Raw genomic sequence first — 24,484 nt, forward strand, 5'->3', positions numbered from 1 at the left:
TTGTTTGTTTTCCACAATTCTGCTGATTTTCGTTCAACGCCAAAATCTTGATGTCTACGTCATCTGTGGATGCAACACAAAGCTGTGAAGCTTTGCTTCAGAATTTAAATGAAGATTATCAAGTATAGAAAGAACTCGAATACAATAGACGTAGATCATCCCGATGTTGAAGACAGCTCTCCAGCGAGGATGGTCTACATCCTTCATGAAAAGTTTGAATTCATATGTTGACGAGAAGGAACAGTGTGTTTTATTTCGCTTGTTGATGAGTAGCATTATTCAAGATATTTGTAACAAGAACTACATGCAGTTTTGCGATAGTATGGATAATGTTATCACGATGAGACGAGATGTGAAGGATTTGAGTGTATTTCGAAGTCGGATTGAGTGAATTTCTAGAAGAACGTCACAGATTTCCATGATGAGATATCATATGCGGGGAGAAAGTGTTCTTGGATTATTACAATGAGATTTAGAGCCCTAAAAGAAGCAGAAAGATTTATATCTCTTCAAAAGACACATGATCAAATAGAGAAGGCTTGTGATGATTTAATAGTGTTTGATAATCTCGTTGTTCTAGCTGAACGAGTGACAAACCTTGTAACTATCGTAGAGAAATATGAGTCAATAGGTTGAAGAGGAGAAATTCTACTTGGCCTTGAAGACATTAGATACGCTCAAGACATCATTGAAAAGTGTTCCTTCATGTCGTCTCACACGCAACCTCGAAGCTTTCATCAAACCTCAGACCGATCTTATCTTAGTTGTGCATGAATGTGTCCTTAATCTCTAGGAGCGAAGTCGCCAGTCATTCTATAAGTGGTGTCGTGAGATCAACCCAGTGTGTCGGATGATCGGTGAAGCTAGTATGATCCGAGCCTTTAATCGGAAACAACAAGAAGGAACCGTAAAAGGAAGTGAGGGAGGGAGTGTGTAGTTAGGAATAGAGAAAGAGGGAATCGAAGATATTCTGGAGAAGGTTGATCTGAGTATCATCTTCGAATTCCAGCATGTTTTTGAACATGTCGGAAAACTGCCTGAATTTAAGCAAATGTACATTGAGCGACGAGAGGTACAAAATCGGGCTATTTATGACATTTAGCGTCAATGTGATTTTGAAGTGATGACATCAAAGAATCTCAAGGCTATGAGTACAGATCAATTCTGTGAACTGTATGTACTATGAGAGAATGATGAGATAGTCTGAATGGAATGCTGTATACAAGTATTGGATTCTTCTATGTGGAGGAACACATGCAACGAGGATCTCTGTTGTATAGTGATTCAACACATGTCTTGATTATCATGCGATATAATCACTAGATGCAGAGTCTGTTCTCAACACAACTGCAAGTTCTTACTGAAGCATTACAATACCATATGTCTATGATGACACGTGTGGATGAACTGCTGTCAGTTGAAGTGAGAGTACGATGCCTTGATAAGTGATAGACAAGTGTGTGGACATATGCTGATGTGATGAGTGGACAGCCACTGTTGTTTAATGTTGAGAGTATTTATGATATGCGAAGCCAGTTAGTTGAGCAGAGTGTTGCGATAATTAAAAGTTCTGTTGTTGTGTATGACAGATGTTATGATGTGATTCATAGAGAGATTGGTGATGCAATTGAGAATGATCGATTGAAGTTGTATGTGATTCATTCTGCTGAAGACTATTTTGGGTCTATTGCCAAATTCCAATTACTTGATGAGGCTCCTTCTGTGCTATAATTCATTCTTTGTCATTGTTAGACCTATCCTTATACTTGTTCATTCACTTCCACTCTTCCAACGGTTCTTCAAGCTATTTCACGAGCAGTGTATCGTTTGACGCAAGTGACAGCATCTCTCGGTGTGACAGAGAACTACGCTCCTCTGTATCTGCTGGTAAGTTCGATTCTGGATGCTGTGGAGGAGGCCTTGATGGATCAGCAGAATGATCTGGATGAATCTGCCATTGCAGAAATGGCGACTATTTCGTTGAATTGGGGTGCGTTCGCGAAGTCTGTGGATGCATTACAGCGAATCCTACTGTAACGATGAGAAGAGGCATTGAATGTAGAGCCAGTGATGAGAAGCAAACTGGAGGCAGTATGTCACTTGACAAAAAGAAGCATGATTTTATCACTCGTCAATCAAGATTGCAGGATAACATTGTGGAGGCAATTCAGACCCACTGTGATGCAATGTTGGAGGGATTGGAGGATGAGGATGAACTGAATGCCAGCTCACCAGCACAGCAGCCACATGAATGTGTGCAGAACCTTATCAGCTACCTTAAATCGACCTTTGATATGATCTCATTCCTTCCTCGAGCCATCCAGGAAGTGTGTCAGTTCACTACTTGTCGTCATATCGCTCAGTTCTTCCAGAAGATCCTTACTGAGGGTGAGGGACCTGTGAGTGTGGTAGGAATCTTCAATCTGAATCTGGATTTGCTGAGCTTGGAGAGTTTCATTGAGGAGTTGGATGTGGCTGATCTAGTGTATGAATGAATCATGGGAATGAAAGGTAGACAATGCTTTACTGATATCCATCAGTTGCTATCTCTATTGTTGTCTGGAAGCATTGTGGACATTCTGGATGATGATGTCCGTAATGCACGATATCCGTTAGTGGCTATTCCCGTTGGATTATAGGATTGGATTGAGTTTAGATTTTGGTCGGCGTGCTGGAGCGAATTAAGGAGGTGAACAAATTGAAGATGGGAGGGAAACGGATGATGATGCCGGTTTTGAAGAAGAAAGATGTGGATTATGTCTTGCAACAGCTGCAGGAGTTGATGTGATAGAAATGTTTTCTAGAGTGTTTGTTTGATAGAGTGGGGATCCCAATTCTTGGATGTTGGCATGATTTCTCAATTCCATTTCGTCCAAAACGCAACAAAGTGACGATTCTTCAAGATTACTGACATTCTAGATGTTTAAAGCCTACAATGGAGTGATTGTACCTCAACTCTTTGGTTTTCTCAGTATCGTATTTCTCGTGCTTGGATTACTGTTCACTGGAGTCAACATCATGTAAGTGGATTTCTGAAGCTTTCATTGGTAGTGTTACGCAGAAATCCTCCTCCTTCGTGAAGGTAGGTTTAACTGCATCAGAATAAGGAAATAGGATATTGCTCTCGGTCTTTTGGCTTCGGTATTCCTCGGCTTGGGATCCTTCTTCTTGCTTCAGTGGTGTGGTATTTATGTCTAACTGTGTATCTGTAATGAATGGTTATGGTGTTTGTTCATTGACACAAATTGTTACTATGGATGTGTTTATGATCCTCCCATTAGTTGTATAGAGAATAGTAGAACACAATCAACAATTAGCTCTATGAAAGGACTTTCATGTTTTAATTGATGAGTGATTTGCCTGTATTGGATCAACTTATTTCCAGTACCAGTAGTGATAAAAATAAGTCAGGAGGAACTATAGGGTCAGTGAAGGACCTGGAAGAACAATTGAGCCTGTTATTCGAAGTAGTTTCTGTAGTTTATTCAAATGGATAGAAAACGCACAGGATTCCTTCTCCAGGTGACCATGTCTATTTTCGGTCATTCCCTGAGTTTTCGATCTTGGCTTGTGATATCGCTTCTAAATCACTAGCCACAGTACAGACAATCATTAGTAAAGTAGGGAAATATGCAAAATCGTTCCATAGTACTTTCCTACCTTCTTTGAAGATCTTCATGGTTATGACGATCTTTCGTCAGATGACAATTTCAGTATCATTCATTGTTTGCTTTCAGCCATCTTTTCTTGTGTCGATGATTGTATGAAAGAGGAAGCATCATTCTCAGTCAAGAGTGATTCTGTATGGTTGTCTATATTTGTACTGAACGTTTAGAGTTCAGATGCTTTCATAGAGCCCATGGGTGATGGGACGTTTGCCTTTCTTCCATATGTGGTATCTCAAGATATAGAGAAGCCTCAAACTCATTTTGATCATATTGTGAGTAATGATAGCACCGGTTTTTCGCCTTCGCTAACGGTGAAACATAATAGCAAGAAGGAACTGAGTGTAAATAATTGTACTACCTCAATAAATATGTTTTTGATGGAGGATTATGCGAGACAGATCGGAGTGGATATTCAGAATTCAGAAATGCATAGTTATTTGAATCCTTATGCATTTGAAATTAATCGTGATTCGATATATTGAATTGTTATGTCTAGATATTGTGTATCCAGACTTCGAAGACAAATCACCTGAAGTCATTCGTGAACCACTTCCACTGAATCTGTCTCCTTATACCGTCCTCTCTACAGAGGATGAACTCCAATCCCTAATAGTATTACTGAAGCAGGTGAATATGATTGGTTTTGACATCCGTCAACATACATACCGCAGTTATCTTGGTTTCATATGTGTTATTTCTGTATATTCCATCTCTCATTCTCATTGGTAGATTTCAACGTATGACTGTGATTACATCATTGATGCTCTTTCTCTTCACAATGTCTTATGGAAACTGAATGATGTATTTACGGATGAAAGAATCGTGAAAGTGTACAGTGGTAATGATTCTCTGCTTCTAGCCCTCCAGCGTGATTTTAATATTTTTACAGTCAATCTCATCTCCCTTGCACAGGCAGCGAGAGTGCTGTCTTATGGAAATGAATCAGTGAAAGGTTTAATGAATCGATTCTGTGGCGTGCATTATACTTTGCTGAGTAGTGGATGTGACTGGCGTTGTCGTCCTTTGACTGAAATCATGATCGAAGACTGTAGGAGAGAAACACATTTCATGCCATATTTGTTTGATATGATGAGAAAACGACTTATCGAGAGTTCTCCTCAGAGTCTCAATCTGGTAAGAATTAAGGATATTTTTGTCATTCCAAGATTCATGATGTTATTGCTCGAGGGAACGAATCTTCATTATTGACATATGAAAAACCTATCTATTCGTACGAGACAGGATCATGGCTAATTCCCAAGTATTTATGAGAGGAGAGAGATAACGACTAGAATGGGCTTGTTACTAAGTACCGAGCAGAAGCATATGTTCCTATCTCTCTGTTATTGGAGAGACATTGTAGCCAGAGTGTATATCCTGACTGTTGTGTTGAGCTGTAGGCTTGATGAATCTGCTGAGTTCATTCTACCAATCGATGTGATTGTTCGTATTTCTCATGTTCTCCCTGTGGATACCATCGATAGTCTTATGGCATTACGTTCTCCTGAAATGCAATCACGTATACCTCAAATCCGGGAGGTATGGAGTCGTGTTCAGCAAGTGAAAACGGGGAAGATGGCTGTTTATGCAGTCCTTGTTGAGGAAGTATGTCGCAAATTCTTGGTTGGTATTGAAAGGGAGTTTCATTGTTAGGGTTGTCCAATCGAAACTTGCCAACATTACTTATCAGATAGCTATGTAGTTGATGAGGTATCACTTGGAAGAGTCAATGAAGACGCTGTCCATGATAATGAAGTATTCCCGTGTACTGCGCCTGAAGCAGTGATGCAACGTCTTATCAATCATGGGACCTTTAAACACATTCACTGTAACATTAATGCTTAAGTTTAATTGAAGCTGGAATCCATAAAGACGAAGGGTATTTATATTACAATCCGAATTCTCTCCCTTACAACCCTTCTGCTCCATTACGCAACACAGTTCCATTCATTCCACTCGAGATTGATAACCAAGGTGTTCGCATCAGTAATTTGATTCCTCCAGAGTATGTGAACAAGGATATTCGTGCGTATGTTGAGGAAGTGAATCGTTCTCGAACTCCGCAGGATATTCAAGAAATGAATTTTATCAAGGAGAGTTTGGGTCTTGCCACCATATCGAAGAATCTCATGATGCTTGGATCTGTATTGGATGATGATGCAATCTCTTTGTCTTCAGATGAAGAGAGTCAGATGGATGAAGAGTTTAGAAACAACGTACAGGAAGTGGAGACAGAAGAATATGTTCCTCACTATCCTCCACGGACTCTTCGTGAAATCTACTCCTTACCTCATAAGAATCGCGGGGATTTGAAGGATGGATTAGCAGTGTCGAATAAGGAGATTGCAGAAGTATTAGGTGTGGTTCACACCAATGAATTGCCTCCAGAGGAATTGGATAAGTTGTTGACAGAAGGAGCTACGGCCAGTCTGTCAGATGTATGTCTGAGAGGAGAGGGTGAGAGGTAGATGGAATTCCTGGAAGCAATTGGCTGGACCTCGAAGGTGGAGGATCTGGAGCAGGTGTTTGCATTTGATTCCCTGCCTAGTGGAACCGATGAGGAACGAATCTCTTCTACTCCGTAGATGTGAAGGAAGGCGTTGAGAAGTAGATTGAAGTTATTCCAGCGAGAGGAAAGTGAGAACAGAATGTATGGTGGCAGTATGTTTGAAACGCGTGAGGAACCCAATTATGGATCCAATCGCGAGAATGAACGAAACCCACGTGGAAATCGCCAAGGGAAGTAGGGTTTGAATAGGATCTTGATGTATAGTCGTAAGTATGGATCGAAAGGATCTCGAAGAGATGGAACAAGAAAGTGACTGTACTGTCTAGAGCATGTTTGTTGATTATGAGGGAAAAAAACCACAATAGGTTAAAATCAAAAAGAGGTGAATCTTCCGCTGTGACGATATCGATGGCACAAGAAACAGATCCAGAACAAGTATTTGAAGTTCTTGAACGAATGGGAGAAGGGTAAAGAAGAAACAGAAATGGTGAACTATAGGTCATATGGAGCTGTTTGGAAAGCTCGGCACAAGCGATCGAATCGAATTGTGGCTGTGAAGATCATTCCTGCAGAATCAGATCTTAACGACCTTATGAAGGAGATCACAATTCTGAAAGAATGCAAGAGTGATTTCGTTATTCGATATTATGGTAGCTATTACAAGGAAGGAGACCTCTGGGTAAGAACTTGTTAAAGGAAGGATGACGGATAGATTGTGATGGAATTTGGAGATTGTGGATCGATTGCAGATTCCCTCAATAAGGAGAGTGGTGTATTTAGTGAACAGGAGATACAATACATTTTGGCATCAATTTTACTCGGAATTACTTACCTTCATGAACACAAGAAAATACATAGAGTACGAATAGATCTAGATTGTTAAACCAAGGATATCAAGGCAGGAAATGTTTTGCTGACAAAGGATGGAAAGGCGAAATTAGCTGATTTTGGTGTGTCTGCGAAGCTTGATACAACCTTCTCGAAACGTAATACTGTAATTGGTACTCCTTTCTGGATGGCTCCTGAAATCATTCAGGAGTTTTCTTATGATGGAAAGGTTCTATTAGTTTAATGGCTTGAATTTTAGGCAGATATTTGGTCGTTGGGGATTACAGCCATTGAGTTAGCAGAAGGACAACCTCCATATGCGAATATTCATCCAATGCGAGTAGATATGAAGGAAGAGAGACATAGTTAGGCAATTTTCATGATTCCCAATCGCCCTCCTCCTCGCCTTCGTCAGAACGGCAAGTGGTCTAGTACATATGCAGACTTCGTGGCAGCATGTTTAGTGAAAGATCCTGAACATCGACCAACTGCACGGGAATTACTCCAAGTACGGACAGATATGATGATTGATCCTTAGCATCCTTTTGTAAAGGATGTAGCAATCGAATTAGAGAAGAATAAAGGTGCTTCAGAGGTAATGAAGCGAATGGTTGATCGATTGATGGTTCGACGAGAGGAACTATCGAAGAAGAGAAAGGAACTTGAGAAATCAGGAGGAGGTGCTGACTTTGGTAATACCATCGCAACCTCTCGAGAAGCAGGAGCACGAGATTCAGATATTGCTGAGGGAACCATCGTCCAGTAGGAATGAGGAGGAGGAGTGACGCATAGAAAGGATTCAGTAGCTGCAGTCGAGCCAGAGCCAAATTCAACTATCCGTGAGGTCCCACGAATGAATCCTTATCGAATGGCAGCTGTAGGAGCTCGTGCACAACCAATTCCTCCTCCAGTCTCAGATCATTCTACGCATCTTCCTGTTACCCCTGTAAGTCTTCAGAATCGAAGTCAGTTCTTTCCACACAGCTCTAATATACCGGGTATGGCTAATCAGGGTCTCTCCTCTGTGGGAAATCAAAGTGTATCTTCGGTTAGTAGTCATCGTAGGGATACCTGATGGGTGTGATTATAGTGCCTGTCACACACTTGCAGTTGGGGTCAGCAACAAAACCACAGAGTGAGATTCAGAGAATAGTGATGAATCAAATGCCTGTAATCAGTGGACAACAACCTGTTCATAGTCGTCGAGTAACAGTAGAACTAAATTGATGGAGTAAGAAATAGGAATGGATGAAATTGCGACGTCGTGGTGAAGAGCTTCGACAACAATTTGGAAATGACTTTCAAGTGTTATATGATACTTATCGTGCTGAGATACAACGTGTGAATGATCAGATGAGAGCTATAGAGAATTGCCCAAATTAGCATGTGTGTTTGTAAAAGAAACACAAAATGGAAGGAGTTGCCCTAACTCTCTCTGATACTGCAGTAATTCTTCTTGATAGCGAATTTTATCATCTTCTGCCATCTTATTGTACACCTATCAATGATCTGAACGATCGAAATCAAACCTGTTTCTCCTCTTCAGGAAGGTTTCTCCAAGCAGCACCAAGAAGTCTACCAACTAGACAATCAAACAACAGACCAACAGACTACTTTCTCCAATGGATGCGTCTCGATTCTGTGCTTTGAATTGAGGACGAAACTCTTTACTACAAAAATAACTAAAACAAGTGAAATCCACAAAAAGAATGTATAGGGAACAGCAGCAGCACGTGGTGCTCGAGGATCACGTTTCTTTTTCTTCTTAGGACCATTCCTCTTTTCCATTTCAGCAATCTATTGATGATAATAGCCAAGAATAGGCACTTGAATCATTCTTGCGCGATCACGATTGGCTTCATCCTCGATTGCCATCCTTTCATAGCGATCTCGTTCTGAAGGTTGTAGGCGTTCCCACTCTTCAACTAGTAACTTTCCAAGAGTTATATGACTAGCACTTGCGTTACATTGCCAAATCTATCATGGTAATACAACTAAATTTGTACTCTTTGCCGATTCATCCCAGCAAACACCATAAAACCAGATAAGGCAGGTCGTCCCTGATTCCCTCCCAGTTTCTCTACAAAGGACACCATCATCGCTCTTTATACTCATCAATGTAAAAACGCCTCTAAAAGAAGATACTGGCAATTCCGAGACAAATGTTTGAAACAAACAAATATCAACCCTTTGTGAATGAAGCAATACCAAAGTCACTGTACATCTTTCTACGCATCACTTCTTCGATGAACTCCTTTAGATTCCCATTTAATATTCCTTGGACATCATTATCTGTAACTCCATAAATATGATCCTTCACCATACTATATGGGTGCATAATATATGATCGAATCTGATTACTCCAAGAATTGTCGTCTTTGCTCTCATAGACTTCTCGTCTCTTTGTCTCTTCGATTTGGCTATTCTTCAGATCCAATTTCGCTTGGAGCAACTCCATAGCCATTTGCATATTCTGATGTTGATTCCGCTCATTTTGGCATTCCACGATAATACCAGTTGGAATATGTGTCAGACGAATGGCACTTTCGGTTTTGTTCACATGTTGACCTCCAGGTCCAGAAGAGCGAAATCGATCCACTTTCAGGTCTTGAGAGCGAATCGCCGACTTAGTCGAATTATTAGTGATTAGAGGAGAAACAGTCACGGAAGCAAAGGATGTGTGACGACGACTGTTCTTATCAAACGGTGATATCCGAACAAGACGATGGATTCCAGTTTCTTGCGATAGATAAGAACTCACTTCATCACCATCCACACGTATAACACCCGCTCGAAGTCCACTTCCTTCCATTTGACTGTCGACAATTTTGCATTTCCAGTTCATTTGCTTTGCAAAACGCTGATACATCTCAAACAACATTCGAGTCCAATCACTAGCATCCTCTCCTCCTGAACCAGAGTGAAAGTCGAGGAATGCAGTCGTATATATTCCATTGGATGCATCTACTTGTCATCTCTCCTCTATGTCTATACGTAATTGCGCCATACTAGTTTCCATCTCTTGCGTAAGATGGAAGGATTTATTCATTTCTTCCTCCGTTATTTCCTGCGAATCAGGATCTCCTTCACAACACTCTATATTTACCAAACCAATAACACTATCTACCATACATCTCCTCTAGATCCGATATGCCAAGTTTAGTATCCCAAATCTCTGGCTATGCCATAATCACCTTAAACCATTTCCTACTTCAAAAGAAACAAATTTACGATCTGCTTCAGCTATTTTCTGAAGATTACCAACAAGAACCGAGTGTTCCTTGGTAATCGCCTCAAAGGACCGTGTTGAAAAGAAGACTCGATTCCCAAAGCAAATCGAAGGCTTCAAGAAACGAGTAACTAAATACATGCAAAAGCAGAACTAATAGTCATAATCATCTCTTCATATCTGGGATAGTACTGGAAATCCATTCAATATGCAAGATTGTAACAGTGGAAAGGTAGGAAAGATAGAAAGAATATGAATTGCAGGTTTTACTCATTGGCAATTGTGAAGCTGGAAAAACCTCGATGAGATCCATTATATTCGCAAATTATGAAGGTAGATTCTGGAAATGGGTTTTTAGTGGATAGCCAAGGAGACTAAGCTTCTTTCAGCCACTTATATCCTACTAGCTTATTCATCTAACTATTTCCCTAATGAATACATGATATTGATCAAGTTCAAGTCCAATTTCTTGGCAATCTTGTTTTAAGTATCCTCGATTGTGGAGGGTGTTTACGATGTGTTGAATCTTATTTGTAGTCAAGAGCGTTTCCTGAATGATCTGTTTACAAAGAAGAGCAAGGATGTCTTTTCTGATGTGAGCATGATGTTATTTGTATTTGATGTTGCTTCAGAACAATATGAAGTGGGTTTGTTCTGATTCTGTCAACATAGATGGATTGGAAGATTTATCAGCAAGCGATGGAGAAGTTGGGTATATACAGTCCAAATTCCCTTGTTTATGTTCTTGTTCATAAGATGGATAAGATACCTTCGGATATGAAGCGTTCTGTAGGGTTCGTATTACCATTTCATCTAGAAATTGGATTTCTACACAGAAAAGGCTAAATCTATGTCGAATGGAAAACCCATTCGAGTATTCGGAACGTCCATCTGGGATGAGACTCTGTATCTTGTAGGAACGTTCTGTTGGATCGATTCTAGGCATGGTCCAATGTGATTCAGAGTCTGGTACCAGATTCACAGAAGCTACAGCAGCAGCTAAATTCACTTGCAGAATTTACGGAGTGTGATGAATTAGTACTATTTGAACGCAATACATTCTTGGTCCTTGCAAATAGTGACAATTCTCTCTCGTTGGATCCATTCCGATTTGAAAAGATTAGCAATACAATCAAACAGTTCAAGCTGGTTACAACGAAGTATCGTAGTTCGTATGACGGCTTCACCATTCGTGATGGTAAGACGATCATTTGTATGAAGCCATTCACCGAATTCACATCTATGATGGTCGTGTCATCATCTGAGCGCACTAGTCTGACTAGATTCGATATCTGATTCATAGATGAGTCTTTGATCTCGTTGAATTTGCAATGTGCTCGTCAATACTTCAGTGATTATCACATTTGATTGTATTATTATGTATTCTCTTGATGATGTGTGTTTTCAAAGAATGGACTGGTACCAAAGTTTGGTACTTCTTTGGGATCTCTTAGCACGTTCATTACCATTGGAAATAGAATTGATAATGATACTTGTTGTCATTCCTAAACAAGTGTAGATCGTCGTGAAGATGGTAGATAAGAAATAGTGGAATCCCTTAAGAAGAAACTAACATCACAAATCAGAATCGAAAGAACTCTTCAGGATATCCTCGGTTTCCTCTATCGCCATAGATTTCATCGCCAGAAAGACCACTACGTAGTGTAATTAATACACGTTTGGATTGTTCCTCTAAAAAGCATCGACAAAACGCCCATGAAGTCCTATTTTTCACAGAAAAGGTAGATGGAGAACGACGAAAAGGTAAAAGTGCCGCTTGTGACAGTAGAGGAACCTGTAGAAGACACTGTGGAACCTAAGGAAGTGGAAGTTGAAGATCCTATCGATGAGGACAATAAGGATGCCAACATGGAATCAGAGAAGAAGAAAAAGAAGAAGAAGAGATCAAAGAAGAAGCCAGTGACAGGTAGGAGAAAGAACCAATTGTTAGAATAGGGTCGATTCTCCCTGAAGCACGTAATCTCGGTGGCTTCGTTGACTGGTATGTGAAATCAGGTCAGACTATCGATCTTCAGACTCCAGTATAGAAAGAATAATGCAGTGATGTGTAGCTCGACACAATCTTTGGGAAGAGCTATCCTCCTGGCAGAATCGAGTATTATGTGGAGACAGATACTCGAAAGAGAGTAACAGCGTAGTTTTTATACCAATTTGTAATGATACAGAGAGGAAGAACGACGTCGAGATGCCTTTTTGGAGGAGGAAATCAAGGATTACAGAAAGGCAGCTGAAGTCCATCGTCAAGCCCGTTCTTACATTCAGGGAAAGCTGAAGCCTGGAGTAAAGCTGTGGGATATCTGCTGTGATCTGGAAGATCATATTCGCCACATTATCAAGGAGAACGGTCCTTTGGCAGGAATGGGTTTCCCAACTGGTTGTTCACTGAACCATGTGGCTGCTCATTACACTCCCAATCCTGGTGATGAAACCGTTCTGCAATATGGTGATGTGATGAAGTTTGACTTCGGCACACAGGTGAACGGTTACATCATTGATTGTGCATTCACAGTGGCTTTCGATCCCCAGTTTGATGAGTTGGTGTTGGCATCCAAAGAAGCTACGTATGCTGCTATTAAGGAAGCAGGTGTAGATGCTCGTTTGGGTGAAATCGGTGGCATCATCGAGGAGGTGATCATGTCTCATGAGGTGACAATCAACAATACAACGTATCAGGGTAGAGCTTCGAAGGAGAAAATGAGGTGTAGTGCAACCTGTCCGTAATTTGAGTGGTCACACTCTTGGAAAGGGAACCATTCACAATGGTAAGTCAGTTCCTCTGTGTCGAGGTAGGAGTGGGATGGACGGGTTTATAGAAAGATGATTCGCCTGTGAGAATGGAAGAAGGTGAAGCTTATGCTATTGAGACTTTCGCTTCCACTGGAATGGGAATGATCCAAGAGAATGGCGAGGCCAGTCACTTTGCTGTGATTCCAAATCACTTTGCAACATTGCGAATGCAGAACTCTCGCAAGTTGCTGAATCACCTGAATAAGACCTTTGGAACTCTTCCTTTCTGCCCTCGTTGGCTGGTACGAGAAGACGGAGGATCGTATGCAGTCAATGGGAATAAGGGTCAACAGAAGTTGTATCAGGGAGCATTGCGTAATCTGGTGGAACAGGGTGTAGTGAGAGTAGGAATGTGAAATGGAGTTTAGGAATAGGCTTATGCTCCTCTCTGTGACCAGAAGGGTAGTTATGTATCCCAGTGGGAACATACCCTGATTCTGAAATCAAATTGCAAGGAGGTGCTCTCTGTAGGTACGGACTACTAATCTGTCGTTTGATGTGTTTGTTAAGAAAGACTTGATATCACAGCAGGAGGTGTAAAGTGACGAGTCCAAGCAGCTTTCTGTTGAAAGGAATTGATAACATAGTCCATAACAATTCCAAATAGAACAAACCCAACAGCACACTTGCCAGATTGCTTCAAAATGACTACAATATCAAGTATATATTGTACGCCTACCCTGCCATGACTCTTTACGAGCAGCAAAACCTCCCCATGCACCTCCAGCAATAGCTCCAGACACAATCGAATTCCATTGATCATCCTTTCCACGCCACTTGGCCATCCAGCAAATTCCTGATGTCAATACAACACCTAGAATACCGAAAGTCTACAAGTACATGAAGTTTGGTACAACTACTGCAGCATAATTGACACAACGTCGATATGTGCATATCACTGTCTGTTTTGCAGCGAATTTCAGCTGTTCTGCCGTCGTTTGTCCAAGCATTTCTCCATGACATCCTTCAAAGGTTCCAAAAAATACACCAAAACTAATACCCATACCGGCTCCTATCAAAATATAAGAAGGAAAAGCGAATACCCATCACACCCGACAATACCCCTTTGAGAAGACAGTTCTCCTTGGAATGTTCAACGACATACATCATTCCGTCAATAATCCTTGCTTTTACCGAATCCAATGACGCCATGGTGAGAAATGTAACAAACAGACGACTCTCAAAAGGACTTCTACCTCAGACGAACAAGTAACTTTCCCTGATTCTTTTCATCAAAATCACGTCTCTTTGTCAGAGCAGAGAGAGCTCGATCGATGGAGAATGGAGAGAATCCCTATAAACTCAGTTCCCTTCCAATCTACTACGCTATTTCTCAACGTATTCACAACACGCGATCGAGCAATCTGTGATCCAACTGCTACTCTGGACTTGATCAAGTTTTCAATCATATCCACTTGACGCTTCACTTCAGGTAGCAATGTCTCACCCACTGTTCATCAATCTCTTTTCCAATACCTACTCACAACTCCACTCTTTGCTGCCGAGAGTGTCGAAATCTTGAACAACCGTAAAGCCTCTGTCACATCCTCCACATTCGCCTCTGGTGAAAGACGCATCTTGGCCAACGACTCAGCAATACGCACAATAGCTTCAAGCTGACGTACAGAAATTGGAACAGGCGGATTCGATCCATCAGCAAGTGCTTGCTCATGAATCTCCTCTCGCATTTGCACATATCGGTTCTGCAGAAGTTCACATGCCTCAACAGAGAGACGAGGGGAGCATTTAGCACGGCAATACGCAATATAACGCTTTAAGAAGTCCACTGGCAGATCTCCATCATCTGTGTATTTTCCAGAACGAACATGGACATTCATCACACTCTTGGCCATCTCCACATCACGGTTATAATCCCGAATATCACGGACAATAAAGATAAGATCGAATCGAGAGAGAATGGAAGGAAGGAAGTCAATATTCTCAGCAGTGGAACGCGTATCATCATAGCGTCCATAGATTGGATTTGCAGCTGCTAGTACTGAACATCGACTGTTCAGAACCGTAGTTATTCCTGCCTTTGCAATGGAAATGGTTTGTTGTTCCATAGCCTAGAAATGAGTTAATCAGAGAGAAGAAACCTCATGAATTGCTACACGATCAGACTCTCGCATCTTATCGAATTCGTCAATACACACAACTCCTCCATCACCCAGCACCATTGCTCCTCCTTCTAAGAAAAATTCACCTTTGGAGTCTTGGACAACAGAGGCAGTGAGACCTGCAGCTGAAGAGCCCTTGCCAGATGTGTACACACCAACAGGAGCCACCTTCTCAACGAATTTAAGGAACTGCGACTTGGCAGTGGAAGGATCACCCATCAATAGAATGTTTATATCACCTCGAATACGCGTATGATCAGGAAGTATCTTCCGTGATCCAGAGAAGAGAAGACAAGCAATAGCCTTCTTGATATCTATAGATCACTGAACAGATTGAATGATACCAAGAGTATAATCACCACTCAAAGAAGGAGCAATATTGCTAATGATACGATCGTATACATTCGAACTATGAGCCAGAGCCAAAAACTGCTCTTCTTCTGAAGGAGTGAAAGTTGAGATGGCTCTACCAACACCTGATTCCTCAATCTGAACTCCTAATACTCGAATATAAGAGACTTTAAGGGCAACTGTATCTACCATACGCTAACTATGATTCGATCACACTAATATGACTTGTTTGGCTTGATCAAATGTATCAATATACCCAATGATTGAACACCGTGTACCTGGTGTGATGCGATCAACTAAATTACGCTCCATCATACACACAATATGTCGAGGCATCTCTCCCGTGGGAATATCCTCAGGACATTCTTGTAACTTCAATGTCTGTTGGTTGACATAGTCACAGAGATCAGCCACAATGTAGTTAGTATCCAGAGGACACTTCTCACCCTCACTTCCACTGGTGGCCACACTAAGAATGATATCAAATGACAGAATGATACCGGAAACATTCACGGGGAACCGTTGCTTTGCGCATAGGAGATACAAAGATAGGGTCGCCTGTTGTATGGCAGCGGGAGCAACGATAGACAAGTTTGCGAACGTAAGCTCGAGACCGTGATGCACTGATCACGATTCCAGGAACACGGACAAGTTTATTCACATGATCAGCCTATTGATTATCGTATCCTCAAGCAATGACAGAAATCTCACGAATAAGTGTAGTATGTTGACTGCTTGTGTAGAGAAGCTGCAAATTTGGTACTTCTGTGTCTCGGATAAAAACATGACACAACTTCTTTGCAGCCTCTTCACACTACAAAGATGACAAACAGAAAAGAAGAATCGTACGACCTGGAGATACAAACCAGGAGACTGCTGAAACATATCTTGATGCATAGGATCGTAAGCTTGGAAGTCGTCCAAGTCGATATCTAGATAAGTCTCTCCATTTGCAATACGTTTTGTAATTTGATCTCTAACCAAGTCACAAAAATGTACTTTCCATACCTGTATGTATAAATACCATTTACACGATAGTTAGTGAGAAATTCGTAGAAGGCATCTCCAACTTCCGTAATGGTTTGTTGAGGAGCATTTTCATTCCGACTGTATATTTCACCCGTACTTGTTCCAACGTATTCAGCATTAAATGCCATGATACTTATTTGGATATTGAAAACAAGATAAATATAGGATTGAAAGGAATAGGACCCAATAAAATTCAATAGCCTGGAAATACAGAGAGTTCATTTAAATATTAGGGCCATATATTCAATAACAACCCAAGTCTATTCTCAATGAATATTAAAGCAATCAAGTTGATAGGATGGAAATGGATAGAAAACACTATACTCGTGTAGTTGTAAGAATAAGCTTCAATTGTCAAAATTAAGACTATTATTGTCACCCAAATAGGTCCCAAAAACGCAAAGAACATCAAATCTAGTCATCTGGGTATTCTGAAATGCCTAGTGAAGAGAGACATCACAGTAGCAGGAGTAGACATAGTCATTATCATAGCGACTCCCATCGAAGTCGCAGTCGAGACTCGCATCGTTCGAAAGACTACAGTCGACATCGATCAAGTCACCGAAGTAGATCGAGCCATCGGGATAGTCATCGAGACAGTCATCGAGAGCGAAGTCACCAAAATGAGAATCGCTCCGTGTCGCGAGTGGAGACTCAACATGGAACGAGGGGACGTGCTTCGGTAAGATATGAGACGATTCAAAAGGGAACGGCTTCGTCGAATGCTACAGGATCAACAGCTGTACCTCCATTGCCATCTGTAGAAGTAAGTGGTTGTGGTTATGTATAGATCTCGTTGTCGTTGAATGAGGCAAAAACGCAGGAACTGAAGCCTGTTGTATCTCTGTTTAATTCGGCTGCAGTTCGTTATTTGGATTTTGTGTTAGTCGTAGTCAGATGCACGAACTCAAGTTGCTTCGACTCCTGTCACGGAAAGTAGTGATGGAAGAAAGAGTAAATGTGTTGAAGGATAATGTAATCGTTAGATAATGATGACTCAAATAAGATGGAAGAAGAAGAGGACCCTTTAGATGCTTATATGCGTGAAATTGAAGTAACAATCATTATATCTGTTTATCAGATAGAAAGAAACCAAAGAAGGTGTTGTGGAATCGCTAAAGCAAGATTATGAAAACGGTCAAAAACACATGGAAGAAGAAGCCCGTAAAGAAGAAGAAGCAAGAGCAGCAGCAGCTCCTGTTATTACCCTTGATGAGATTCTGTTTGTGTGTATATGGTTGATAATAGTTAGAAATGATCACAAAGAAGAATCAAAGGATGATGAAGACGATGAGAAATATCATCGTGAATTCCGAGAAGCCTTATTGAAGCAAGTAAATGATGATGGGAAAATTGAGTTGTAGCAAGAAGAAGAGAAGAAGGCTCGAACAGAGAAAAAGATCGATGAAGGACTTGGGTATACAGAATTGGTAGAAGAAGGGAGGGATTCTGATGTGTAGCAAGATGATTATGTGGAAGAGTATATGGACCAAGAGAATGAGTTGACTGCGTTAGAGCAACTCCAAAAGAAGATTCAACGCAAGATTCTGGAAGTACGGAAATCTTTCATTTTTTGACACATAGCCAGTGGATCACTCGAAGATCGATTATCTTCCTATTCGGAAGAATTTCTACATTGAATCTCCTCTAATCACAAAAATGACAGAAGTAAATGGAATTCCACAAATCTCAATATTAGGAAGAGGTAACAAATCTTCGCAAAGAATGGCGAATGGTGATTCGAGGAAAGCATTATACTCGTCCGATTCTGACATGGAGTCAATGTGGTTTGACAGAGAAGATCATGCATGTGATCAACAAACTTGGTTACGAGAAACCCTTTCCCATTCAGTGTCAAGTAAGAACATGAAAGAATTGTTATTTAAAGGCTATTCCCACGATTATGTCAGGACGAGAATGTATTGCCGTAGCAAAAACTGGATCTGGAAAAACACTGGCTTATTTGTTACCACTTTTTAGGCATATTTTGGATCAACCTCCAGTGAAGGAAGGTGATGGTCCAATTGGTCTTATTTTTGCCCCAGCACGTGAGCTGGTAGCCCAAATCTATACAGAAGCTTCCAAGTTCTGTAAGTTGTTGGGTATCCGAATCACAGCTGTGTACGGTGGTACTTCAATGACGGACCAAATCAATTGTCTCAAACGAGGCAGTGAGATCATTGTGTGTACTCCAGGTCGAATGATTGATATTTTGTGCCTTAATCAAGGTCGACTTGTTGGTCTTCGGCGTGTCAGTTACATCGTTCTGGATGAAGCAGATCGTATGTTGGATATGGGGTTTGAACCTCAAATCAGTCGTATTGTAGAGAACGCTCGTCCAGACAGACAGCTGGTAATGTTCTCAGCCACCTTCCCCTCTCATGTGGAAAACTTGGCAAGGAAGATTCTATCAAAACCTGTTATGATCATTGTGGGAGGCCGTACAGAAGTGGCTTCAGAAGTGTCACAGACAATCGAAGTACGAACCAAAGAGGAGAAATTCCCACGGTTATTACAAATTCTTGGTGAATGGTATGATAAAGGCCTGATTCTGATCTTTGTGGATAAGCAACAGAAAGCAGATTACTTATTCCGTGATCTGTTACGAAGTGGTTACTATAGCTTCACCTTACATGGAGGAATGGACCAACAGGACCGTGATCAAACCATTGCTGACTTCAAGAACAAAACACGAACCATTCTCATTGCCACTTCAGTAGCAGGTCGTGGTTTGCATGTGAATGATCTGGTATTGGTGATCAATTATGACTGTCCAAACCATTTGGAGGACTATGTGAGAATGAAGAGAACTGGTTATTCGTAGGTTCATCGTGTAGGGAGAACCGGTAGAGCAGGTCGGAAAGGAACTGCCATTACATTTATCACACCTCAGGAAGAGCAGTATGCAGAAGATATGGTGCGTGCATTAACAGAAAGTCACACAGCAGTACCTCCAGAACTGCAGAAATTGGCTGATTCATTTGAAGCGAAAGTAAAAGCAGGAGCAGCAAAGCATCGACGGTCAGGATATCACACGAAAGGGTAGACACAGAGGAAGTGAATAATCATTAGATTCAAGTTTGATGAAGCAGAGGCAGGTGAGAAGGAAGTGTTGAAGAATATGCAACGTCGTCAAGTGGAAGTGGAGAATGGAATTATTACTGCAGAAGAGGCTCAACAGCAAGAGCAGGATGAGCAGACAGTACGTGAGAAGTTCAATATTAAACTGGTGGATACGAGAGATTTGGAAGGAGTAGAAGGTGTGGATAATGGAACTTCAATGCAGCAGTTACTTCAGAAGATTGAAGCTAGTAGTGATGAAGAGGAAGAAGGAGAAGAAGAGAATGGTAGATACTGGAGAGATGCATGACAGATAGAGTTAATGAATGAAGATGGAACAGTGAATCGGAAGAGTGTGAAGCGAAAGGGTCTGGAGATTATCAACTCGATTGCTGCTGAAGGAGGTGAAGGAATGGAGAAACTCTTCCAAGTAGCAGCGGATTCTGGAAATGTGAATGCAGCAACATTAATGGACGCAATCAAAGCTGTTCAGAGTATTGAAGTATGATTAGAGATCATGAATCAGTTGTAGGACAGCATTCAATTCAATCAGGGTATTCAGAAGTTGAATGTGAATGGAAAAATGTTCTATTACGAAGAAGTGGAAATCAACGATTATCCTCAGAAAGCTCGTTTCGCTTTGAATAATCGTACTGAAATGGACCGTATACAAGATTGGACGGGTGCTTCAGTAGGTATTCGTGGAAATTATGTGCCTCCTGGAAGAAAACCAGCGTTGGGATCTCGTAAACTTCATCTTTATATTGAGGCTGATTCGCCTGCCAAAGTTACTCGGGCTAAAACTGAGTGTATTTCATTCTTGGAGAATGCTACGAAGGGAGGTAGTTATGATACAGATATGATTAAGGCTTATACTTCATAATGTGTTTGTTAAGAGAAATGAGTTTGTGATCACATAGCAAAGAGTGTTATGATTCTAACAAACACTTCATAAAAAGTCACTCATAAGAGCAGCTTGACGTACAGCACAGGTAAACCCTTGCTGATATCGAAACACAATTCCTTTCACCTTCTTACGAGTCTTTGACTCATGTTGGGAACTAAAGAATGTGGATCGTTTGATAGGAGTCATTCGCTTCTCCACAGACTCATCAGCTTTCGGCTGATGCAACAAAACAGGAGCTTTCTTAGGAGTCTCTGGTTTCGCTCGCTCAATATGATGTGAAATGGACTCTCCTGTAGCCATTCCATGTTGAATCCGGTACTTCTGCAACTCTCCTTGAATCCTGAACTTCACTGTATTCATCACTTTCACAAAAGGATGAGGAATTTCTGGAAATGTAGCAATTGAGACTAAATCAGGATTCAATCCTATTGTTAACATTCCAGTCTTCTGTGAAGACTCATAACTAACTCCATACTCACTATCGTTCATTCATTCGTCTTTGCCTACGCCATAATCTCCACAATATGTTGAATCTGTAGTTTCTCTGTGATCGTCAACAGAAGTGTCTCTACTGGACGAATCGTTGGTGTGATCACATGTAACAATGGTGATACGTACTCCACAATCAAAGGCAAAGAACGAGTTCCTTCAGATATACACATCCCTCGTGAGAACCGAATTCCCTTCAAGGCATCTTTGTATTGTCGACTCATTCGACGTAACTATGCTAAAAATACCCTTGATTTCATACCTCTGAACCAGCTCGAGGATATACTGGTTTCAATTGAGCTGGTCTCTCGCGTCTGTAAAGTATATGAATGATACCCAAATATGTGGGAAGAGTTCTCTGAATAGCGAAGTCAGATCTACAAAATCATTCCGATTCCTGACATTCACAGTTTCCAAGAAAACTCCCGAATTCGGTGATACTCAATCAGAGCTTCAAGAGCTGTCACATATTTCTGCAAAGTGGGATCAGGAACAGCAATTGTTGGCAAATACTCCATCACTCCATCAGCCACTTGTATTGGATTGATGTCAAAATAATGATGGAATATGTCAGGAAGATTGGATACAATCAATCCGCTTCCTAGTAATGAGTGATGGAATCCAATGATACGGCCATGCTGACGCGTGCAGAGGAAGATAAGTCTCCAATACTCCTGGAGAGTCTTTGTTTGTTCCTTATTCCCGAGGGTTGACTTTGCCACAACATCACTTGTGATCCTTCCTCCTGAGAGAATCAGTGACTGAAGAGCTGTGATCGAGAATCGAATATCACCCTCACTCAAAGCAACCAAATCCTTCAGTCCATTCATTGTATGAGGAATCTGTTGTTGAGAACAGACCCGTTGAAGGAAGGAGAGTTGTTGCTGTGATGTAATTTGAGGCATGTTGAGAATCTGATAATAGGACCGCAGCCGCTGACTCTCACAATCATACTACAAGTTAGCTCTGAGAATGAACACAACTAAGTTTGAACATGTAATAACCACGGGGAATAGTCGTTTCTTTGGATCAGCTTTTGCTTCTTCATATCGTTTGACAAGGAAAGAAATGATATGTCTTCGCTCAATGGAAGAGAACGAAGTATCGAAATTGTCCTTCACATAACCCTAACAAATCAACCATACGAAAAGAACGAGAGGAGGAATTCGAGTTGAGAATGAAATCGAATCCATCTCCCACAGACTCTCCAATTGATGAACCAAATCATCTTGCGAAGTACCACTCAACTCACTTCCAATAGATACAACCCGAAGATGCATCGTCTTAGCAGCAATCTGAACCAATGTACTTTTCCCACAGCCTAGATTCGATTCTCTTATCGTATTGCTACCAGTAGGACCACAAAGGAAGAAAACTGGATTAGCAGGTCGTGTTGGAAGTGGTGAAGGGAGATCTGGTCTGAAATACGGACGAAGTGGAGGTTTACTGTGACAACGTGTTGAGTGATATCCACCTTGATGACACTCTGGGCAATACTATGGGTTATCGAGATAAAGAACCATCACAAATGGCAAAGCATCCACTTCAGTTGTTGATTCATTCGGTAGAGTCTACAGTCAATTCATACTCACACCAATACTTGGAAGAGAAGTGGCTTCCATTGGGTTAGCCAGGTTAAAAAGATTCGATTACAGTGCTCATCAGATAGAAGATTCAAAAAGCTGGTTGGCTCATATTTCGTTCCCCAATTCAGCAATGCACTTCGTTTTCCTCCTTCTTCCTCCAAATGCGATTCTCGCTCTTCCTTCTAACTATCAAAACATATATCTGTCCCAACGCGAATTCTCTCCTCACGAACTCTGTCGATGAGTGATTCAATGGGTTCAGAGAGTAAACTTTTTGGACGCAAATTCAAATTGAACGATGTTTTCCAATCATTCCGGCGTTTGATAAACACCATTGATCCCTACACTCAGAATTCTAAGGAAAACTGTACATCCATTAATTTACAAGCAACACTTTGGCCTTCTGGAGGTGTACTAAACAAATAATCCTCTCGTTTCTCCATGGGTTTTTCTTCAACCGGTTCTTCTGCGTCACTTATCTCACCCAAAATGTTGTTGACTTCTTCATCAAAGAGTTCTTCCAATGAAGGGCCATTCTGGACTGATTCGGCAGGAACTGCTTCTGGTGGTTTTTCTCTATTTATCAATTTGTATATCATAATTTCAACTCTATAATATCTAATTCTTCTGGATAATTAACTACACATCATCCAGACACTCACACTTTGACTTTCCTGGATAGCATCATCTTGTAATTGGTCATTCTCTATTTCTAAAAGACGATCCAAGTCGTCTTCAACCTCCATTTCAAGGAGAACTGAGATACATGGGATCCCCCAGTTTTTGTGACGTTACTTCGCGCCATCATTGCCGCGTTTTCAAATGATTCAATTTGTCAAAAAACAGATTAGACAGATGGATCTTTCTCTTCCTTTTGCTTAAATCCTTCGGGACCAAAATCCATGAGAGTTCTTTCCTTTTTAGAATACAATGCTCTCCAGATCGCTACAATGACACCAGCACCAACATTAAACTCGAGAATTGAATCAATAAAGATTGTTTGGAGAGTTGCTTCTCGAATGCCAGAAAAGAGAAGTGATAATTCAAAGAATCCTTCAACCATCACACAATACATAAAGATTTTCAACATGTTGGTCCCAGAGACATGATTGATTTCCAAATACAGATACCCAAGAACAGCTACCAAAAGGAAAAGCCAGCGTTGAGAACTCATAAAACGACACACTCTAATGGTATTATGAAACTTAATGGAGGCTTGAAGGAATGCGGGAACAAATTGTACACCAATAAATAGAATAATCCACAATTCACGTCTAGTCTCTTTTCGTTGAGGACCAAATGTCCCCTCAAGCATAAGACAAAAGAAAGAAGGATGAATCACCCCAGGTCCAAGTTGTAGCCAAATCTCTAAAAGATATGGATTCATCGACGATTCAATGACTCGCACTTTCATTATGGCCATCCAGATAATTGCGTCAACAATATAATATACTACGAATCCGATGCCACAAAACATCATTGCTTTCCACTGCTTGTTAATGTACAATGCACATAACCATAATACAACAGCAATGGCATCAAATAGAATGATCGATGAATCTACCTCTCGTTGGACAATGTGTTCTCCGGAAAGCATAACTCTTTCCAGATCCCGAAAAACAGTATGGAATTTAGGAATTACAATAAGAAAGCAGACTATTCCCCTTTCTCCTTCTTCACATAACGTACTTGATTCCGTGAACAATCAGATGCAACGATTCGCAAGTCGTGCTACTGTTCTGAAGAGATGTTTTGCTTCTGGAAAGGAGCTCATGTTTGGAGTGGAGGTAGTTGTGGTTGGGTTAATTCATGGATTAGGCTCGTAACGCTATGCTTCGTGGAGTGAATCAGCTATCCGATGCTGTTGAGACCACTTTGGGACCTAAGGGACGGAATGTGA

The 24,484-nt window shown here is 41.0% G+C and overlaps 10 protein-coding genes across 10 annotated transcripts; 5 read left to right on the forward strand and 5 right to left on the reverse strand.

Annotated features, from left to right (window-relative positions):
* Positions 1-50: 50 nt before the first annotated feature.
* On the forward strand, positions 51-3,198 carry JH06_1805 (hypothetical protein; the record flags this gene model as incomplete). Its single annotated transcript, XM_014673543.1, has 21 exons — positions 51-122; positions 155-243; positions 274-367; positions 400-446; positions 477-600; positions 632-766; positions 794-907; positions 938-1,072; positions 1,103-1,173; positions 1,203-1,293; positions 1,324-1,422; positions 1,453-1,580; positions 1,611-1,722; positions 1,753-2,033; positions 2,063-2,485; positions 2,516-2,627; positions 2,657-2,784; positions 2,821-2,887; positions 2,920-3,020; positions 3,052-3,082; positions 3,115-3,198. 21 exons carry the CDS (start codon positions 51-53, stop codon positions 3,196-3,198), a joined length of 2,538 nt encoding a protein of 845 aa, XP_014529029.1.
* A 149-nt stretch (positions 3,199-3,347) lies between these two features.
* Positions 3,348-8,388, forward strand: JH06_1806 (serine/threonine protein kinase; the record flags this gene model as incomplete). The annotated part of the gene is made up of 24 exons (XM_014673544.1): positions 3,348-3,467; positions 3,498-3,620; positions 3,650-3,802; positions 3,836-4,133; positions 4,165-4,367; positions 4,398-4,802; positions 4,835-4,929; positions 4,961-5,038; positions 5,069-5,291; positions 5,322-5,496; positions 5,526-6,106; positions 6,137-6,249; positions 6,280-6,411; positions 6,442-6,486; positions 6,525-6,644; positions 6,676-6,856; positions 6,890-7,036; positions 7,067-7,234; positions 7,265-7,345; positions 7,376-7,513; positions 7,544-7,767; positions 7,798-8,044; positions 8,071-8,217; positions 8,248-8,388. The coding sequence occupies 24 exons, from the start codon at positions 3,348-3,350 to the stop codon at positions 8,386-8,388; spliced, it is 4,338 nt and encodes a 1,445-aa protein (XP_014529030.1).
* A 140-nt stretch (positions 8,389-8,528) lies between these two features.
* Positions 8,529-8,793, reverse strand: JH06_1807 (hypothetical protein; the record flags this gene model as incomplete). Its single annotated transcript, XM_014673545.1, has 3 exons — positions 8,529-8,580; positions 8,613-8,675; positions 8,708-8,793. 3 exons carry the CDS (start codon positions 8,791-8,793, stop codon positions 8,529-8,531), a joined length of 201 nt encoding a protein of 66 aa, XP_014529031.1.
* Positions 8,794-9,187: 394 nt separating this feature from the next.
* JH06_1808 (hypothetical protein) lies at positions 9,188-10,437 on the reverse strand (the record flags this gene model as incomplete). The annotated part of the gene is made up of 5 exons (XM_014673546.1): positions 9,188-9,969; positions 10,000-10,101; positions 10,133-10,184; positions 10,217-10,365; positions 10,389-10,437. 5 exons carry the CDS (start codon positions 10,435-10,437, stop codon positions 9,188-9,190), a joined length of 1,134 nt encoding a protein of 377 aa, XP_014529032.1.
* A 5-nt stretch (positions 10,438-10,442) lies between these two features.
* On the forward strand, positions 10,443-11,530 carry JH06_1809 (hypothetical protein; the record flags this gene model as incomplete). Its single annotated transcript, XM_014673547.1, has 7 exons — positions 10,443-10,466; positions 10,498-10,567; positions 10,600-10,714; positions 10,772-10,877; positions 10,907-11,023; positions 11,052-11,147; positions 11,177-11,530. 7 exons carry the CDS (start codon positions 10,443-10,445, stop codon positions 11,528-11,530), a joined length of 882 nt encoding a protein of 293 aa, XP_014529033.1.
* A 450-nt stretch (positions 11,531-11,980) lies between these two features.
* Positions 11,981-13,527, forward strand: JH06_1810 (hypothetical protein; the record flags this gene model as incomplete). The annotated part of the gene is made up of 7 exons (XM_014673548.1): positions 11,981-12,161; positions 12,191-12,276; positions 12,307-12,389; positions 12,421-12,929; positions 12,961-13,041; positions 13,073-13,386; positions 13,417-13,527. 7 exons carry the CDS (start codon positions 11,981-11,983, stop codon positions 13,525-13,527), a joined length of 1,365 nt encoding a protein of 454 aa, XP_014529034.1.
* A 20-nt stretch (positions 13,528-13,547) lies between these two features.
* JH06_1811 (hypothetical protein) lies at positions 13,548-16,670 on the reverse strand (the record flags this gene model as incomplete). The annotated part of the gene is given in 14 exon segments (XM_014673549.1): positions 13,548-13,690; positions 13,722-13,872; positions 13,903-14,035; positions 14,049-14,234; positions 14,257-14,336; positions 14,368-14,492; positions 14,523-15,111; positions 15,142-15,476; positions 15,507-15,708; positions 15,739-15,982; positions 16,014-16,183; positions 16,214-16,327; positions 16,363-16,489; positions 16,522-16,670. 14 exon segments carry the CDS (start codon positions 16,668-16,670, stop codon positions 13,548-13,550), a joined length of 2,748 nt encoding a protein of 915 aa, XP_014529035.1.
* A 308-nt stretch (positions 16,671-16,978) lies between these two features.
* On the forward strand, positions 16,979-20,485 carry JH06_1812 (hypothetical protein; the record flags this gene model as incomplete). Its single annotated transcript, XM_014673550.1, is given in 14 exon segments — positions 16,979-17,308; positions 17,333-17,422; positions 17,436-17,478; positions 17,529-17,614; positions 17,628-17,876; positions 17,907-17,972; positions 18,003-18,095; positions 18,127-18,210; positions 18,242-18,400; positions 18,431-19,336; positions 19,367-19,584; positions 19,615-19,889; positions 19,920-20,104; positions 20,135-20,485. The coding sequence occupies 14 exon segments, from the start codon at positions 16,979-16,981 to the stop codon at positions 20,483-20,485; spliced, it is 3,135 nt and encodes a 1,044-aa protein (XP_014529036.1).
* A 66-nt stretch (positions 20,486-20,551) lies between these two features.
* JH06_1813 (hypothetical protein) lies at positions 20,552-23,330 on the reverse strand (the record flags this gene model as incomplete). The annotated part of the gene is made up of 12 exons (XM_014673551.1): positions 20,552-20,987; positions 21,017-21,231; positions 21,261-21,375; positions 21,407-21,951; positions 22,003-22,113; positions 22,144-22,494; positions 22,519-22,569; positions 22,599-22,766; positions 22,797-22,925; positions 22,956-23,160; positions 23,193-23,223; positions 23,249-23,330. 12 exons carry the CDS (start codon positions 23,328-23,330, stop codon positions 20,552-20,554), a joined length of 2,439 nt encoding a protein of 812 aa, XP_014529037.1.
* Positions 23,331-23,431: 101 nt separating this feature from the next.
* Positions 23,432-23,998, reverse strand: JH06_1814 (hypothetical protein; the record flags this gene model as incomplete). Its single annotated transcript, XM_014673552.1, has 2 exons — positions 23,432-23,890; positions 23,927-23,998. The coding sequence occupies 2 exons, from the start codon at positions 23,996-23,998 to the stop codon at positions 23,432-23,434; spliced, it is 531 nt and encodes a 176-aa protein (XP_014529038.1).
* Positions 23,999-24,484: the final 486 nt, after the last annotated feature.

The sequence above is a fragment of the Blastocystis sp. subtype 4 genome (assembly GCF_000743755.1).
Source record: "Blastocystis sp. subtype 4 strain WR1 chromosome Unknown seqid_0037, whole genome shotgun sequence".
NCBI classification, from domain to species: Eukaryota; class Bigyra; order Opalinata; family Blastocystidae; genus Blastocystis; species Blastocystis sp. subtype 4.